This window comes from Hoplias malabaricus, chromosome 1, assembly GCF_029633855.1.
Source record: "Hoplias malabaricus isolate fHopMal1 chromosome 1, fHopMal1.hap1, whole genome shotgun sequence".
NCBI classification, from domain to species: Eukaryota; Metazoa; Chordata; class Actinopteri; order Characiformes; family Erythrinidae; genus Hoplias; species Hoplias malabaricus.
In genome coordinates this window covers 276,303-292,670 of record NC_089800.1, presented here as the reverse complement: position 1 = coordinate 292,670, position 16,368 = coordinate 276,303, and the positions used below count along the sequence as shown (strand labels likewise).

At 41.7% G+C, this 16,368-nt stretch overlaps 1 protein-coding gene across 2 annotated transcripts in view; it reads left to right on the top strand.

Moving 5' to 3' along the window:
• arfgef1 (ADP-ribosylation factor guanine nucleotide-exchange factor 1 (brefeldin A-inhibited)) overlaps positions 1 to 16,368 on the top strand; it is a 59,367-nt gene that overhangs the window by 22,718 nt on the left and 20,281 nt on the right. Inside the window, exons 4-19 of one of the 2 annotated variants that reach the window (XM_066642248.1) lie at positions 217 to 363; positions 1,635 to 1,814; positions 1,926 to 1,979; positions 5,645 to 5,903; positions 6,563 to 6,679; positions 6,996 to 7,186; positions 7,692 to 7,825; positions 9,143 to 9,377; positions 9,771 to 9,870; positions 9,965 to 10,104; positions 10,375 to 10,483; positions 12,989 to 13,190; positions 13,532 to 13,643; positions 15,026 to 15,231; positions 15,316 to 15,400; positions 15,573 to 15,738. In XM_066642248.1, coding sequence (XP_066498345.1) covers positions 217 to 363; positions 1,635 to 1,814; positions 1,926 to 1,979; positions 5,645 to 5,903; positions 6,563 to 6,679; positions 6,996 to 7,186; positions 7,692 to 7,825; positions 9,143 to 9,377; positions 9,771 to 9,870; positions 9,965 to 10,104; positions 10,375 to 10,483; positions 12,989 to 13,190; positions 13,532 to 13,643; positions 15,026 to 15,231; positions 15,316 to 15,400; positions 15,573 to 15,738 — 2,437 coding nt within the window. The remainder of the gene's footprint in view (positions 1 to 216; positions 364 to 1,634; positions 1,815 to 1,925; positions 1,980 to 5,644; positions 5,904 to 6,562; positions 6,680 to 6,995; positions 7,187 to 7,691; positions 7,826 to 9,142; positions 9,378 to 9,770; positions 9,871 to 9,964; positions 10,105 to 10,374; positions 10,484 to 12,988; positions 13,191 to 13,531; positions 13,644 to 15,025; positions 15,232 to 15,315; positions 15,401 to 15,572; positions 15,739 to 16,368) is intronic. The other variant, XM_066642255.1, reaches the window with a different exon arrangement.

The window sequence follows — 16,368 nt, the reverse complement described above, 5'->3', positions numbered from 1 at the left end:
GAGGAGTAGAGCTGTTAGAGGAGTAGAGCTGTTAGAGGAATAGAGTTGTTAGAGGAATAGAGATGTTAGAGGAATAGAGGTGTCGGTGGAATAGAGATAATAGAGGTGTCGGTGGAATAGTCGTTAAAGTTTGCTGCTGATGTGATTTGTGGCTTTTTTATTATTAGTAGTATTATTTTATTATTTATTTATTTTATTTATTTATTTTTTTTGTAGAAACTCATTGCCTATGGGCACCTGACGGGCAGTGCGCCGGACAGCACTGCCCCAGGGAAGAAACTCATCGACAGAATCATCGAGACCATCTGCGGCTGCTTCCAGGGCCCACAGACTGATGAGGGAGTCCAGCTACAGATTATAAAGGTTTAATATATGGTTTTGGTTCATAGAGATTGCTAAGAAAAAAGTAAAAATAAATACATATCCTCTACAAAGTATCCTCAATATATTGCACAAAGATTACTGTTATTCACTGATAATTTTATAATTAAAAAAAAAAAATATTTATTATAGAACCATAATAAACACGCTACAAAGTACTGACTTTACTCATTGTAACCTGAAATGAACATTGCCGTATAATCTATCACAGTAATAATGTATGATCTTATTGCTCACAGCAGTGTGAAAAAATGTTTTTTAACATGAGATTTCAATATTAAGTGTCACAAAATGATTTGACATATAACAAGCTGCCACGTGGACACACACACACACACACACACACACTTTCCTTTATTTAGAACTGGTTTAACCTGAACCCATGCTCTGCTGAATTTGCCTAATTCTCTTCACTCAGCTGAAGTTACTGCTGTAGTATTTTACAGAGAGAGTTTGGAATGTGTTGTAGGAGGCTTTGACTTTAACAAGGAATGCAGCCTAAAAGCCACTGAGGCCGAGACCTTCATGTCTTACACATGTCAACAAGATATTGGCCTATGGAAATAATAAATCTCAGACCTGCCCCTAAAACATACAGATAAAGGAATTTTAGGTTCAGAGGATGGTGCCAAGTGATTGCTCTTGATGTGGTCTTAGGGTTGTAAAAATTTCAGTTTCACTTCAAATATCATTAATGTCAACTAAAATGTAATGTACATCTTCACGACCTGGAGAGTCTTATTTACAGGCCTTCAAGGACATCATGGTCTGCAAGACAGAAAAGAATCCAGACAATAATTTAAAATGGCCATCTGTTTTTTTGCATATTCATGAGCCAAACCAGTTTGTGTTTTAAAATATCTTTTGGTCATTTTCACAATGAATTTATAAATATTTTGAATGAAATACCTTTGCTTATCCATTGATCTGCTCATTATTAAAATAATGTTGTATCGATGTGGCACGGTGCTGCTGCAGGTGCTCCACAGCTCCAGGGTCCTGGGTTCGATCCTGACCTCGGGTCATTATCTGCAGGTACTCTTACTCTTGCAGGAATCGAACCCTAGTCTGATGTACAGAAGGGCGGAGTATTACCCACCACTCTACACTGAGCTACACGCTACTGCATACATAGATTGTTTATATGGCTGGTGCAGTTTGATCATTTGTGATGCACTGGATCAAAATATCCCCAGACCTGAGTTGTGTTAAGGTCATATATTTACACCTCCACTACTCTCCCATCCGTTCAGGCCTTGCTGACCGCAGTGACCTCTCAGCACATCGAGATCCACGAGGGTACAGTGCTGCAGGCTGTGAGAACATGCTACAACATCTACCTGGCCAGCAAGAACCTCATCAACCAGACCACAGCCAAGGCCACACTCACACAGATGCTGAACGTCATCTTCGCTCGAATGGAGAACCAGGCAGTGAGTGGCCCTTTACCCAAAGTTTCCCAAACAATTTGAAGCACTGACCTTCATCTAACTTCTTCTTTCTTCTTGGCTGGTGCCTTCTCCCCCTTTCCTGTTGAAATCTAGCTTACAAATCACAAGATCAGTTGGTCTATGGCATCCAGAAAGCGTGACCGTCAGGTAAAGAGTGATAGGGCCTGCCTTGAGTTTGCTTGATCTGAATTCTTCTGGTTTTGTGTGCATCAGCTTCATCCATTTCTCTTCACTTTGTCTCTCTCTCTCTCTCTCTCTCTCTCTCTCTCCACCCCTACCTCTGTGAGACACCTCTAGTCTTTGCGTGTGCCTGCTGTGGCTTCTTTTTCATTCCTCTTTTCTCTTTTTTGCCTGCACTCTTCTTCTCTCCATGACGATGAATTTCTTTTTTTCGATATTTATTTGAAGTGTATAGGAATGTGATTCTGCTGTTTTTTCTTTTTCCTCTGAGTGAGTGTGTCTGGTTTAGACAGCTGCATGTGGATGATGAGAGAAAGGGAGAGCGAAACATTGGAGATGTTCTGCATTAAAAACACAATCGCCTCATTTCATCTCCATACAAAGCTTTTTAAAAATGTCCAGCAGTGGTCTTTACCGCACTCCACCTTTTAAAAGGCTTTTGAGATTTTAGCTCACTGTTAAAATGTCCACTTCACACACGACCGGAGAGGATGAAGCATTGGCTTGAAGCTCAGGTGTCACACAACATTCACGATATGAGCAGATATCTCTGATTCATCTGAATGAACAGTAACAATTTTATGGGGAGCATTATTTTTCTGCACTTTTTTAAAAAAAATATGTCAAATATTTATATGCTGAGATGAGATTAATATCGAGAGATAAGACAGAGCCCTTTGTCCCTGGCGTGATTAATTATCAGGATGATGTCTAGGCTGAAATTATTCACATAAAATGTGGGTATAAAAGGACCCAAAATGGATATAAAATAGATTTGAAATGCATTTTAGCTCGATGTTCTCATTACGTAAATATATCCCCCTCTTAAAGTGACTTCTGACAATGAAGACCACTGCCCAAAACAGTACCCCACAAAACACATGATATATGACCACATCACAATATTTCATATCACAGAAGATGCACACTATTGGTCCCTAAACTAAACTAAATCTGCTTTGCCTGTTTGCGCTCCTACAGCAACTGGATTTTAAAGTGATTATAAACCTTCTTAGCTTTAATGCTCTTGTAGAAAACATATACACGCAGGTGCATCTCAATAAATTAGAATATCACCAAAAACTTCATTTATTTTATTAATTAAGTTCAAAAAGTGAAACTCATATAAATTCATTACAAACAGCCAATGAAAACTCAAAAGTCGTTGTCTCAGAAAATTAGAATATTATATACGACCAGTTTAAAAATGATTTTTAATACAGAAATATTGGAGCATGGAAAATATGTACAGTATGTAAACTCAATTCTTGGTCAGGCTCCTTTTGTATGAATTACTGCACCATGATGCAGTGTGGCAAAGAGGCGTTCAGCCTGTGGCATTGCTGAGTTGTTATGGACCTTTGATAGCAACCTTCAGCTCGTCTGCATTGGGTCTGGTGTCTCTTATCTTGCTCTTGACAGATTCTCTATGGGGTTGAGGTCGGGCGACTTTGCTGGACAGTCAAACACAGAGATACTGTGGATATTAAACCAGGTAGTGGTACTTTTGGCAGCGTGGATGGGTGTCAAGTCCTGCTGGAAAATGAAATCCATATCTCCATAAAGCGTGTCAGCAGAGGGAAGCATGAAGTGCTCTAAAATGTCCTAGTAGACAACTGCACTGACTTTGGACGTGATATAACACAGTGGACCTCACCAGCAGACGACACGGCTCCCCAGACCATCACTGACTGTGGAATCTTCACACTAGACTCAAGCAGCTTGGATTGTGCCTCTCCCCTCTTCCTCCAGACTCTGGGACATTGAATTCCACTGTCTTCCACTCATGTGCTTGGATTCAGCAGGAGGGTGTCAGTGATTGCCTTCTGGACATCTGTCAAGTCAGCAGTCTTCCCCAGGATTGTACAGCCTACTGAACCACTACTGACCCAGACTGTACCACTACTGACCCAGACTGAACCAGACTAAGGGACCATTTAAAAGGCTTGGGAAACCTTTACAGGTGTTTGTGTTAATTATTCAAATTTTCTGAGATAATGACTTTTGGGTTTTAAATAGATCACTCTGTTTGTAATGAATCTATATGATTTTCACTTTTTGAATTGAATTACTGAAATAAATTAATTTTTTAATGATATTCTAATTTATTGAGTTGCACCTGTATATAACAACACCTTAAATGCTGGATGTCTCTAGGTTTTGAGTAGTGCACTCTCCACAGCGTCGCTCGGTTTGCATGATTGTGACCGGTTGAGTAGGAGAAAGTAGTGGAATAATGCAGAATGACCTCAGGCCTCAGTGAGCTGTGTTTAATGAAGCATTCACACTTTTTGCACTACACCCACTCAAGAGCAAACGGGACAAAGAGTAAAGAATGTCATAAATTCTTATTCCTCCCAGTGGTGCTGACTCTGCGTAGTGGTGTCTGTTATGTTATTAAACTTGTGAAGCGCAAGAACCTGATTTTTGATCTAAAATTGAAGGGTGCTCATGACTCACAGGCTCCCACCCCCAGTGTTAGAACAAATAACTATTCACTGCAAGCTCCAAAGCCCTTTCCACATGTTCCATCACATTATTCCTGTAGAATGTGTATAATTTTACTTTTTTTTTTGTAATCACTCTTCACTCGTCATAATCTTTGACATCAAATACATGACAGAATCCACCTGTTTGAACAAAGACACTCTTCTATGGCATCACTGCATCCTTCATCAGATCAAGCATGATGCTGTGCTCTCGCTAAGACTAGTTCATTAGCTCAGCTGCATGCAGTCAGACAGGCTTTTTGGGTTTTTTAACTTCAGACACATCTTGTACTCCCATCGTAAAGATCCCAGTTTTTTTTATGTAACTGCTGGAAAACAGGGATGCATCAATATGGAATTTCATGGCCCATGGTAATAATCAATAATACGTTACTTTTACCATAAAATATATGAAGCAGGATGAGCATCAGGCAGGGACTTCATTATTTGTTCATTAAATGACAAAGATGTGAACGGGTCATTTATAGAGGTTTGTTGCGAGTGGCTCCTGAAATAAAACCGAAAGAAGATAAACAGAGATGTTCACACTGGTGGTGATAGGAACCAGACATCTGAAGAATTTAATTCCTCTCAATGCGTTACCGAGCACAAAAAAACATCTCAGGCAACGTATTATGCAAAAGTTTTGAACAACTGTTGGTATACCCCTTTTAAGTCTGTGACGTTGGCTCATTGAGTACATTTGCAGAGCCCTAAGTGGTTAATATAAACTAACAGTTGCCAATCAATTATACTTTTTCCACATAAACATTTAGCTGATGTTCTTATCAAGAGTGACTTCTTATTGGTGGAAAGACCATTAGAAATGTTGTCTTTGAACTCTTATTTATGATATCAGACAAGTTATTGGTTATAATTATCTGCTTTAATTCAAATATAAAATCCCTAATAAAAATCACATTTGTCTAATGATCCTTGGTTATGGTGCTGCACTACTGTTTACGTTTATTCATCCCAAATGCAGACGTTTGCTTTCTTGTGCAGAGAAGTGGGAGCTCAGCAGCTTGGGCTTTTTGGGACTCATCCCAGCGGGGATGATAAAGAGTGTTTAGCAAACTGTAAGTGAAGCATGTGTCTGTTTAAACAGAGTGTGTCTCTTTCTTTGTGTTTGTGTTTGTTCAGCTTCAGGAGGCAAAGCAGATGGAGAGAGAGAGGCACCGGCAACACTCTCCACTCAGCCAGCAGGAGCCCGAATCTCCCCAGCTGCAGCCAGACACGCCGGCCAAAGGCCAAAAGGCCAATGGAGGGCTTCAGGATGGCAAGTTAGAACCGCAGAGATCTCCTCCCTACGAGAGCCCGGAACCGGAGAACGGCTCGGACTTCGGCCCCGCAGAGAACGAGCAGACTGAGGCTGACCAGGCCACGGCAGCAGCAGCCCAGAGTAATGCCTGTTTACAATGAATTCACTTGACCACACAATAATAACAAACGTATTTTCCCTGACTTCAGCAAACCCTGAATATTAGGATGATATTAACCAGTTCAGAACAGCATTTAAAACAATATAATGCATTATAAAGGGCATCATATCATAGTGTTTAACCTTCTTTTAAAGAACAGTGTGTTCAGTTATAATCAGTACATCCTTTGAATATATCAAGCTTGAAGGCACTGTAACAGCCAGTTTAATTCTAAAGCGTAAATTGAGGTTGTGAAATGTTCATGTAAAAAAATGAACGCACACAGACATCAGGGTAAAAATTTTAAGAGGAAAATATAGATCTCATGGGAATTTGCCTTTATTTAATAACACGTTCATTCATCATCTTCCTGAACCGAAAAGGAGTTGAAGTGCAGCGTCTCAGGTTGTGTTTCCTGTGAATCTGTGTCACTGTTGACTGTTTGGTTGGAGGCAGTTACCATCTCCTGTTAACAGTGCGCTTATTAGAAACAGAATTGGAAAATGAATAGCGCCAAGTAGAGGAATGAGGAGGTGAAATGGGGCAAATACATTTCCCTGTAAATAAACCAAACTCTTATGTGGAATAAAACTGAGCTGAAACACAATTTTGTGTTTATGTTTTGTTTTGTTTCTCGTAGATGCAGCAGAGCAGGGCTCGGACGTTCCTGAAGAAGAGGAGAGTCCGAATTATGAAGAGAAAGCTCAGGAGATTGTGCAGAGCATATTGCAAGAGGTTGTCAACACAGTGGCTGGAGGTACGATCTGCCTGTGGTTTATTGAATGATGTTTACTCTCGAGGACTATGGCTTTTAAAGTGGGGATAATATTGGGATAATGCAGGAATGCATCACTGCTGTGGAGAGAATATCTAGAGTATCTAGAGATATCTAGAATATCACGGGTTTTGTTGTATTATCTGTTATTATAATGCATTATGCCAACGCGAGAGCACTCTAGGCGACTCTAATCAGGATAAAGCAGAGCTGTGCCCACTGTGTGCTGTTTTGACTTCACTGTGCCTTGAACCAACCCCTAAAGCAAACTGCCTGGACCCTGTTCATCTGCGTTCAGATGTGAAGGAGGGCAGTGGAGGAGAGGGGGAACCAACAGAGGCCACGTCCAATTCGCTGGAGGAGGAAGGGGGCCTGGGCAGCGATAATGAGAATGTTCATGCTAACGGCATCCCGGGAACTCCCATCTCAGCCAGCTTTACTCCCTCGCTGCCTGACGACCGTCTCTCCGTCTCCTCCAATGACACTCAGGTCCATCACAGACAAAGTGGACATTACACACGTAATAGTGACACTCAGAGCAGAAACAGCTTGGAAACTATGCAGACTATGCATAAGCCACTGGCGTAACATATTATTCTTTGATCATAACACTTTGTAGCGTGGAACTGAGTAAGCAGCGTTTATAACAACCAGGGCTTGAGGTAATAAAATGTGATAGATATTTATGAGAGGAAATTAGACGTGAAATAATTAAGAAATTATAAAGAAAGTACTTAAGAAGTACTTTATAATGTCGTTTAATTTTTTGAATAGCTAGTCACACTGAAATACTAAGTGTACCAGGTTATCAATATAGTCATTTATTTTATTTTATCAACTAGCAGCAAAGCTAGGGTTATAATCATGATATATTCGTATCTGCTACATGTTTAGTAGCAAATGTAGTGTTATATGTCATGGTGTTGTTTGGGATTAGAATATTGCTTTGCTATTTTAAGCCACTGGAGTCTGAGTCTTACTTTCTCTTCTGCAGGAATCTGGTGCTCCTACAGGCCCAGCGCCAGGGGCAAAATTCTCCCACATTCTTCAGAAGGATGCCTTCTTGGTTTTCCGCTCCCTCTGCAAGCTGTCCATGAAGCCCCTTTCAGACGGTCCCCCTGATCCAAAGTAAGACTGATTTTCTACAGCCAACGAAGCTTGAGGATAGTTTGAGAAAAGAAGCCTACTGTGATCTCTGCAAGAAGAACTAGAATAAAACAATGATCATAATTCAAACATCATCAGATAGATATTCATTCAGAGTAGGGTCTGATTTTCAGGAAAAGAGCATGTGTTTATTAAGTGAATATCTCTGTGTGGTTTCTCTTTGTGACTGAGATTCATTTTCCCAGGAGTTGGATGTTGATAAGGTTGGTGGTGTTGCTAGATCATGATACTAGCTCTAACTGAACTGAAGTTGAGGGATGGTTTAGGTTATGCTAGGGTTAAGCTGGATTATCCTAAAGTGTGCGTCTGGGAAGATGAAACCAGTTGCAGTGCACAGACCTGTTAGTGGTTTACAATATTCTTAATGGACATCAGACGAACAGACTCCAGAGAGTAGGGGTTATTTCATGGTGTACAGATTTCACAGTATAATAATAATTATTTATCATTGTCAATAAAAACAATTCATAAATATATGGAAACCTTTAAATTTCATAGAAACCTGTCAATCAAACCTAGGGGTGAGACTTATGCTGTGCAGATACCAGTGATCAAAAGTGTGTTTACTGAAGCTGCCTATTTATTCCATATTCATTATGATTTTGGGGATTTATTTTGTTAAATGGGAAACTACAGGAGTCAACTGTTTATCTGAGTGACATCAGCCTCTTGAGTATATAATGAAAGCCTAAGTCAGGATATTAATAATTATTATCAAATATGACCTCACAGTCCCTAGTTCTCTTTTGTATTTGTAGAGTTCTTAGACCAAGTTTCAGATGGAAGTGCACTCGTTCGTTCTTATTTGTCATCAGAGACAGGGGGAGGAAGCCTGTGGCAGCGCAGTATTGATTTCTTTTTTGTTTGGGAGACAGAGAACTCTTTCAGTTCTGAGGATTTACATCAGGTTTGCTCAGGGAGAGCATGGAGGCTGAGCCAAAGGCAACGTCAGTGATGCAGTGTTTAAAAGAAAGCTGCTCTGAGTGATTTTGTCCTGGCTGCTTTTAAGATTCCTTACAATGAAGCTATGGCTGTTGATGAGGTGTTCATCGGTTTTGAATGGGCTCTTGCACTTATTGCTAACAGATGAATTTAAAAAAAGTTAATATATTACATTTATTTCTTGTGTTTTATTGTTTTAATAAAGTCCACTTAAGTCAAGTCCAGTGCAACCTTAAAGAAGCAGATATTTCACACCAAATATGGCTTGGCTGCCAGGCTACATCTAGAATCAACTGTCTATATTTTTTGGACCTAATCCTCTCCCTCTGTCTCCAGATCGCACGAGTTGCGCTCCAAGGTGCTCTCGCTGCAGCTGCTGCTATCCATCCTGCAGAACGCAGGACCCATCTTCAAGACCAACGAAATGTTCATCAACGCCATCAAGCAGTATCTGTGTGTGGCGCTGTCCAAAAATGGCGTATCTTCCGTCCCCGAAGTCTTTGAGCTCTCGCTGTCCATCTTCCTCACACTGTTGTCCAACTTCAAAACCCATCTCAAGATGCAAATTGAGGTGCTGAACTCAGTCCTCCTTCCCTCATAAAGCATTCATGTGTCTTCTGTTGCCATTAGCATTTCACCGACAGTAGATTTATCTTAGCTGCGGCTTTATTATGGTGTGTACTTGTGTTGGTATGAGTGTTTGTGTGTGTGTGCGTGTGTGTACACGTCGTCAAACCAAACCAAACTCTGATTTATCATTAACGTCCACTTTGGTTCAGAAGAAATCTTTGCCAGTTTTGTTCATCTCAGTGTTCTTGTGAGAGGCTGCACTACAAATCAATGCCATGATTCATTTATTGCTTGATTTATTGTTTCATTTTGTCCATTGGTCCATGATAATTTTAGACACTGTTCTCAAAGGACTGTTGGACAGATCTCATATCTCCTTTTTTCTTCTCCTCAGGTGTTTTTCAAAGAGATTTTCCTCTACATCCTCGAGACGTCCACAAGCTCCTATGACCACAAATGGATGGTCATTCAGACCCTCACTAGAATATGTGCTGGTATTAATCAGTTTCTATTACCATTTACAGATTAATTCATTTCTCCAAAGCTTTAAATTTCCGTCATTAACCTTGTGATCACTGGCTCCTGCAGATGCCCAGAGTGTGGTGGACATCTATGTGAATTATGACTGTGACCTGAATGCTGCTAATATATTTGAGAGGCTGGTGAATGACCTGTCCAAGATTGCACAAGGCCGAGGAGGACATGAGCTGGGCACGACCCCTCTGCAGGTAAATCTGACCATTTGACAATCTGAGCCTTGTTCCCAGAATTGATTAATATTTATGTGTCCAGTTTTTAAATTTCTAACACATTTTAGTCATTGCTTGAGTGGGAGCAACAGGGAATGGCAGTCTTATAAAACTTGTCTTTGGAGTTCAAACTGAAGGCTTTCGTTAAGATTTTCTCTGAATAATTTAGGTAAAGGTTCATTGGCGAAGACCGTTGTGGACACCAACCATGTTGTGATTCAGTGATTCTGATTTGATTCTGATCTCCAGGAGCTCACTCTAAGGAAGAAAGGCCTGGAGTGTCTAGTCTCCATCCTCAAGTGCATGGTGGAATGGAGCAAGGATCAGTACGTGAACCCCAACTCTCAGACCAGCCTCGGTAAGCCATACACCCCAGATTCCTTCAGAGACTTGTAGAAACTCTCATTCCAGCCCGTCTTGATAAATAATGTGATGGTAAAAACAAATGGATCATGTTGTTGATATGAAGACTAAAACAAAATGAACCAAATTTCTTTAAGTTGAAGACGGGCGAAACAGTTTCTTAAGCATTGATTCCTGTTCTGTAGGGGCTCATCAGGGTTGTAGTGTTTCCTGAGTTTACCTGGAATCAGTTGCAGTCTGTCACAGGGCACCTCTTCAGCTTTTTCTGTTATTAATATAATCCAAAAGCTTCACAACTGTAGCTGTCATAGGGACAGACGGTGAGGGAGAATTTTATTCATAATTATTCTTCCTCTCCTAGCATATCTACACCAAAGTTAAAATGTAATTTGCCCTTGTAACTTATTAAAGGTTCTGTTGGTTGCTTGGGAGCACTGAACTTGTATTTTAAGCCTGCTGTCTGCATGTCTTCATTGCTGTGTTCGTTTCTGTTCTTTGTCTTTTTGTGCGCACATCAAAGGGAGAGCAGGTATTATCTGAGTGGAAGTGAATGTCCTGGTTGCTGTAGTAACTCTCTGCCTGATTAAAGCCCTGTGTTTAGTCGGTGGTGGGATAGAGCAGCTTGCACTAGCTATATGCTTTAGATGACCTCTCTTAATGCTCATCTGCTGCGTAAGATCCTTTTGTGTTTTTGTATAGTTCTGTGGTTTGTGCCGTGTAAGCATAGTATATGGTTTCTGATATTGTTTAGTGCACTGGAAAACTAATGCACAGAATTTAACTATGACATTGTGTCAGTGCACTTTAATTTTGACTTTAATTGTGTTGTCAATGTGGAAATGATGGTGGATTTCCATTTGTATATTTTTTTAAACTGATATAATTCAAATGTTGACATGTAAACAACTATTTGTAGTGGTTTTAATATGAAAAGGTTCCTTATAGAGACACATACTTGGGGGTAGATCTCGGAGCATGTTCATAAGCAATTAAAAAGGAAATAGGAAATATTTGACTACATTAGTACATTAATTTGTGGATCTGGATCCATCTGCTCACGTCTGGGTACCTCACTTAAGTCAACGGAGGCTGAAACCGGAGGCTGAACAGGGGATGATTGTTGCTGTGGTATTTGATCCTTGTGATATTTTGAACAAAGCAAGACACAGGCGTTTCTTTAAGAGTCAGAACTGTGGTCACTTGTGTGAAACATTAAATGTTTCAGATATCAGACGTTTGTTTCCTATCCCCCACCATTTTCAACAACTCCACTATCAAAGAACTTCGATCTTAAAACTTTTTAAAAAAACAAAACAAAAAAAAAAAACAGGATGGAATTCCCCTTTAAGTAAATCAGTGCATTTTATTTTTCATTGTGTGTGTGTATAGCTCATGTGTTTATGTCACTGGAGAAAATAATGTAGTGCCTCTAGATGAGGTAAGTCTGAGAACAGTGGAAACATGATGGCAACCTGGAGGCTCAGATTACTGAGAGAACAGCATGCTGAATGTTTTATAGGGTTTCCGACATGTAATCAGAGCCCAGAGTCTGTCTCTCGCTCTCCTTCTCTCTCTCTCACACACACACACAAACACACACCAGAAGTGAAAAAAGTACTAAAATATTGTATACACACTGATGCATTTTTTTTTGCTTATTTTTAACTACCAATGCAGTGTACGGCTATTATTACTGTTATTGAACCTGTACAGGCTCTACATGCGTAGGTTGGGTTTTTATAAGCTGCTGTTTCTCTCTCGGCAAACACCAGCTCACACTGTGTTATAAAGATGTTGTCTTTCTTGCACTTGAAGCCAAAGTGGTCCCTTAAATACGGCCAGGGGTTCATTTCCTTCAATATCTCTTGTGATTTTATCAGTAGATGGTTCTCCAGCCTGTCATTCACTGTGGAAGTTTCCGGGAGTTTTTTCTTACCTTTTTATTTATATTTTTACTCAGTAATGGATTTGATTTAAAACCGAGTGAACCACTTTTTGAACCACTTCAAAAAGTCCAATTTTACACAAACACTTCTCAGTTACAGTAACACGAATAAATGTAATCCGTTATTTTCCACGTGTGGTTAATACGATTTATTAACGTTTTTTAGGACATACACATTCTCTGCTGATTTGGTTTGGGGAGCCCTTAACTTTTAGAGGATTGTCTCTTAGGCTACACTCTCCCCAAAAGCTGCCTGCTGCTGTGTTCTTGTCTTGTTCAGAAGCTAAATGCTGCTGAACTGACATTTTGAAATGTGTTCTGGACCTCATACAGAGAGAGGAGTGTGTGAAGCCTTCGCACATTACAGCTCCGCCAGAACGCTAATGAATCATACTGTCTCCACTGCTACACCACTGGGGCCTGGGGCTTTACCAGCTTTGTTCACCTCTCTCTTTCTCTCTCTCCCCCTGCGCCACCCCCCCACCCCCTCTCTATCTCTCTCTGCCTGTCCCCTTCTATTTTTTTTTTCACTTCCCTTGCCTCCCCCTCCCTCAGGTCAGGAAAAGCCTTCAGAACAGGAGCCCAATGAGTCCAAACACCCAGAGACCATTAACCGTTACGGGAGCATTAACTCTCTGGACTCCACCGCGTCATCCGGCATTGGGAGCTACAGCACGCAGATGTCCGGCACAGATAACCCCGAGCAGTTTGAGGTCCTCAAACAGCAGAAAGAGATCATCGAGCAGGGCATTGACTTGTAAGACCTCTCAGCTGACGTCTTAAAACCAGAGAACATCTGATAAATCGAGCCTTCACAAGTTTGGAATCACTGTATCTGGTTGTATCTCCAGTAAATCATTTTGGAGCTCAACACGCTTGGAGGAGAAGTCTTACTCCTAATTCTGTTGTGAAATAGAAGACACCCATGTTGGTTAGCATTTCCCAGTGATGGTGTCAGCACTTTCCTGTTATTTGGGTATATAATAAAGAAATAATACTATAACATGGCAAATGATTCCAAGCTTTTGAACAGTATTATATTTAGGAATATATTTCAAAAACATTACTGATATTTTGGTGTTTGTGCTTGTTTTAAAGGTTCAATAAAAAACCAAAGAGAGGCATCCAATACCTACAGGAGCAAGGTATGCTGGGAACCACCCCAGAGGACATCGCTCAGTTTTTACATCAGGAGGAGAGGCTGGATTCTGTAAGCTCTTTGAGCTTTTCCATTTCATTACTTAACTCCTGTGTTTCTTTACACTTAATGGCTTAGAGGAAGGGTTTACATTAGACGTTGGAACATTTTCTGTGAGCATTTGATACTGTTCCTTTACAAGAGCAGTAGTAAAGTCAGATACTGATGTTGGATGGTGCTCCATCCAAAAAGACAGCCCTGCTGCTCCAAAAGCCTAGTGCTGTTGGAACTTTACATTCCTCTAATGGATATTTGCCATTGAGCACAGTGACCTTATGAATAACTGCTCCAGATCGTCTTATGGGTAGGAACACACCCTGGAGGAGACGCCAGTCCTTCACAGGGCGACACACTCACACATTCACTCACACCTACAGACACTTTTCAGTCTCCAATCCACCTACCAACATTTGTTTTTGGAGCGTGGGAGGAAACCGGAGCACACCACACTCCTCAAAGACAGTCACCTGGAGGAAACCCACACAGAAACAGGGAGAACACACCACACCCCTCACAGACAGTCACCCGGAGGAAACCCACGCAGACACAGAGAGAACACACCACACTCCTCACAGACAGTCACCCGGAGGAAACCCACGCAGACACAGAGAGAACACACCACACTCCTCACAGACAGTCACCCGGAGGAAACCCATGCACACACAGGGAGAACACACCACGCTCCTCACAGACAGTCACCTGGAGGAAACCCTAGCAGACACAGGGAGAACACACCACACCCCTCACAGACAGTCACCCAGAGGAAACCCACACAGACACAGGGAGAACACACCACACTCCTCACAGACAGTCACCCGGAGGAAACCCACGCAGACACAGGGAGAACACACCACACTCCTCACAGATAGTCACCCGGAGGAAACCCACGCAGACACAGAGAGAACACACTACACTCCTCACAGACAGTCACACGGAGGAAACCCAAGCAGACAAAGAGAGAACACACCACACTCCTCACAGACAGTCACCCGGAGGAAACCCATGCAGACACAGGGAGAACACACCACACTCCTCACAGACAGTCACCGGGAGGAAACCCACGCAGACACAGAGAGAACATACCACACTCCTCACAGACAGTCACCGGGAGGAAACCCACGCAGACACAGAGAGAACACACCACACTCCTCACAGACAGTCACCCGGAGCGGGACTCAAATCCACAATCTTCAGGACCCTAGAGCTGTGACAGAGACACCACCTGCTGCGACACAGGGCCGCCTGCCTTTGTTACAGAAATAGAAATAATGTGATCTTGACCAAATTTGATGTCCCTCAGTTTTTGCAGTATTTGTACACGCATTTTTTTAAAATGAACCTTATACACACCCTCCCCTGTGCCATTTAATGAAAACCAAACTTCTGATTTGCAGATTCAGGCTGGAGAGTTTCTGGGGGACAACGATCGCTTCAATAAAGAGGTGATGTATGCATATGTGGACCAAATGGATTTCCAGGGGAAAGACTTTGTGTCTGCGCTGAGGATGTTCCTGGAGGGCTTCCGTCTCCCAGGAGAGGCTCAGAAAATTGATCGCCTGATGGAGAAATTTGCTGCTAGATATTTAGAGTGCAACCAAGGGTGAGTGGGTTTCTACTGGACAGAATTTTAAACGAAAGTATGTTAAATTTAGTGTTATATGTTTCTGTATTTTCCTCCTTAAAGGCAAACATTGTTTGCGAGTGCAGACACGGCGTATGTCCTCGCTTATTCCATCATCATGTTGACTACTGACCTCCATAGTCCGCAGGTGAGGGCTTTTGTGTTTGGTCCTTGGCTGACTTCAGAAAACTTTTTTTCCTCCCAGACCTTGTTCTCACAGTGAATACTTCCATTACTGTCACTGTCAGAGTTACTGCTTTATTCACATAGAATCAAGCAAAAGTGTGAAGCCTTACATTTCTTTTTCTATTTTTTATCAGGTGAAAAACAAAATGACAAAAGAGCAATACATCAAGATGAACAGAGGGATCAATGATAGTAAAGATCTGCCAGAGGAGTATTTGTCAGCTATCTACGATGAAATTGCTGGGAAGAAGATCTCCATGAAGGAGACGAAGGAATTAACGTTAAAGTCAAATAAACAGAGTGAGTGTTTTCCCTCTTCACGATGTGATTAAATGTATGCGTTTATAACATCATTTAAATGAGGGTGTCAGATGTGATTTTACACCCATCACTATCACAGATTACCTGCCAGAAAAGATGTCTCACAAGTCGTCAGTTTCAATATTTTACTTTCAGTGTTTCAAACAACGCAGTAATAGCTATTAAACCTTATTGCAGAATACTTGCTGTGTCTTTATCTTTTATCATGGCTCTATCAGGAAATACATTCAATTTGATTGAATAAGGAAGGGCAGCACGGTGGAGCAGCAGGTGGTGTCTCTGTCACAGCTCCAGTGTCCTGGAGGTTGTGGGTTCGATTCCCGCTCCGGGTGGCTGTCTGTGAGGAGTGTGGTGTGTTCTCCCTGTGTCCGCGTGGGTTTCCTCCGGGTGACTGTCTGTGAGGAGTGTGGTGTGTTCTCTCTGTGTCTGCGTGGGTTTCCTCCGGGTGACTGTCTGTGAGGAGTGTGGTGTGTTCTCCCCGTGTCTGCGTGGGTTTCCTCCAGGTGACTGTCTGTGAGGAGTGTGGTGTGTTCTCTCTGTGTCTGCGTGGGTTTCCTCCGGGTGACTGTCTGTGAGGAGTGTGGTGTGTTCTCTCTGTGTCTGCGTGGG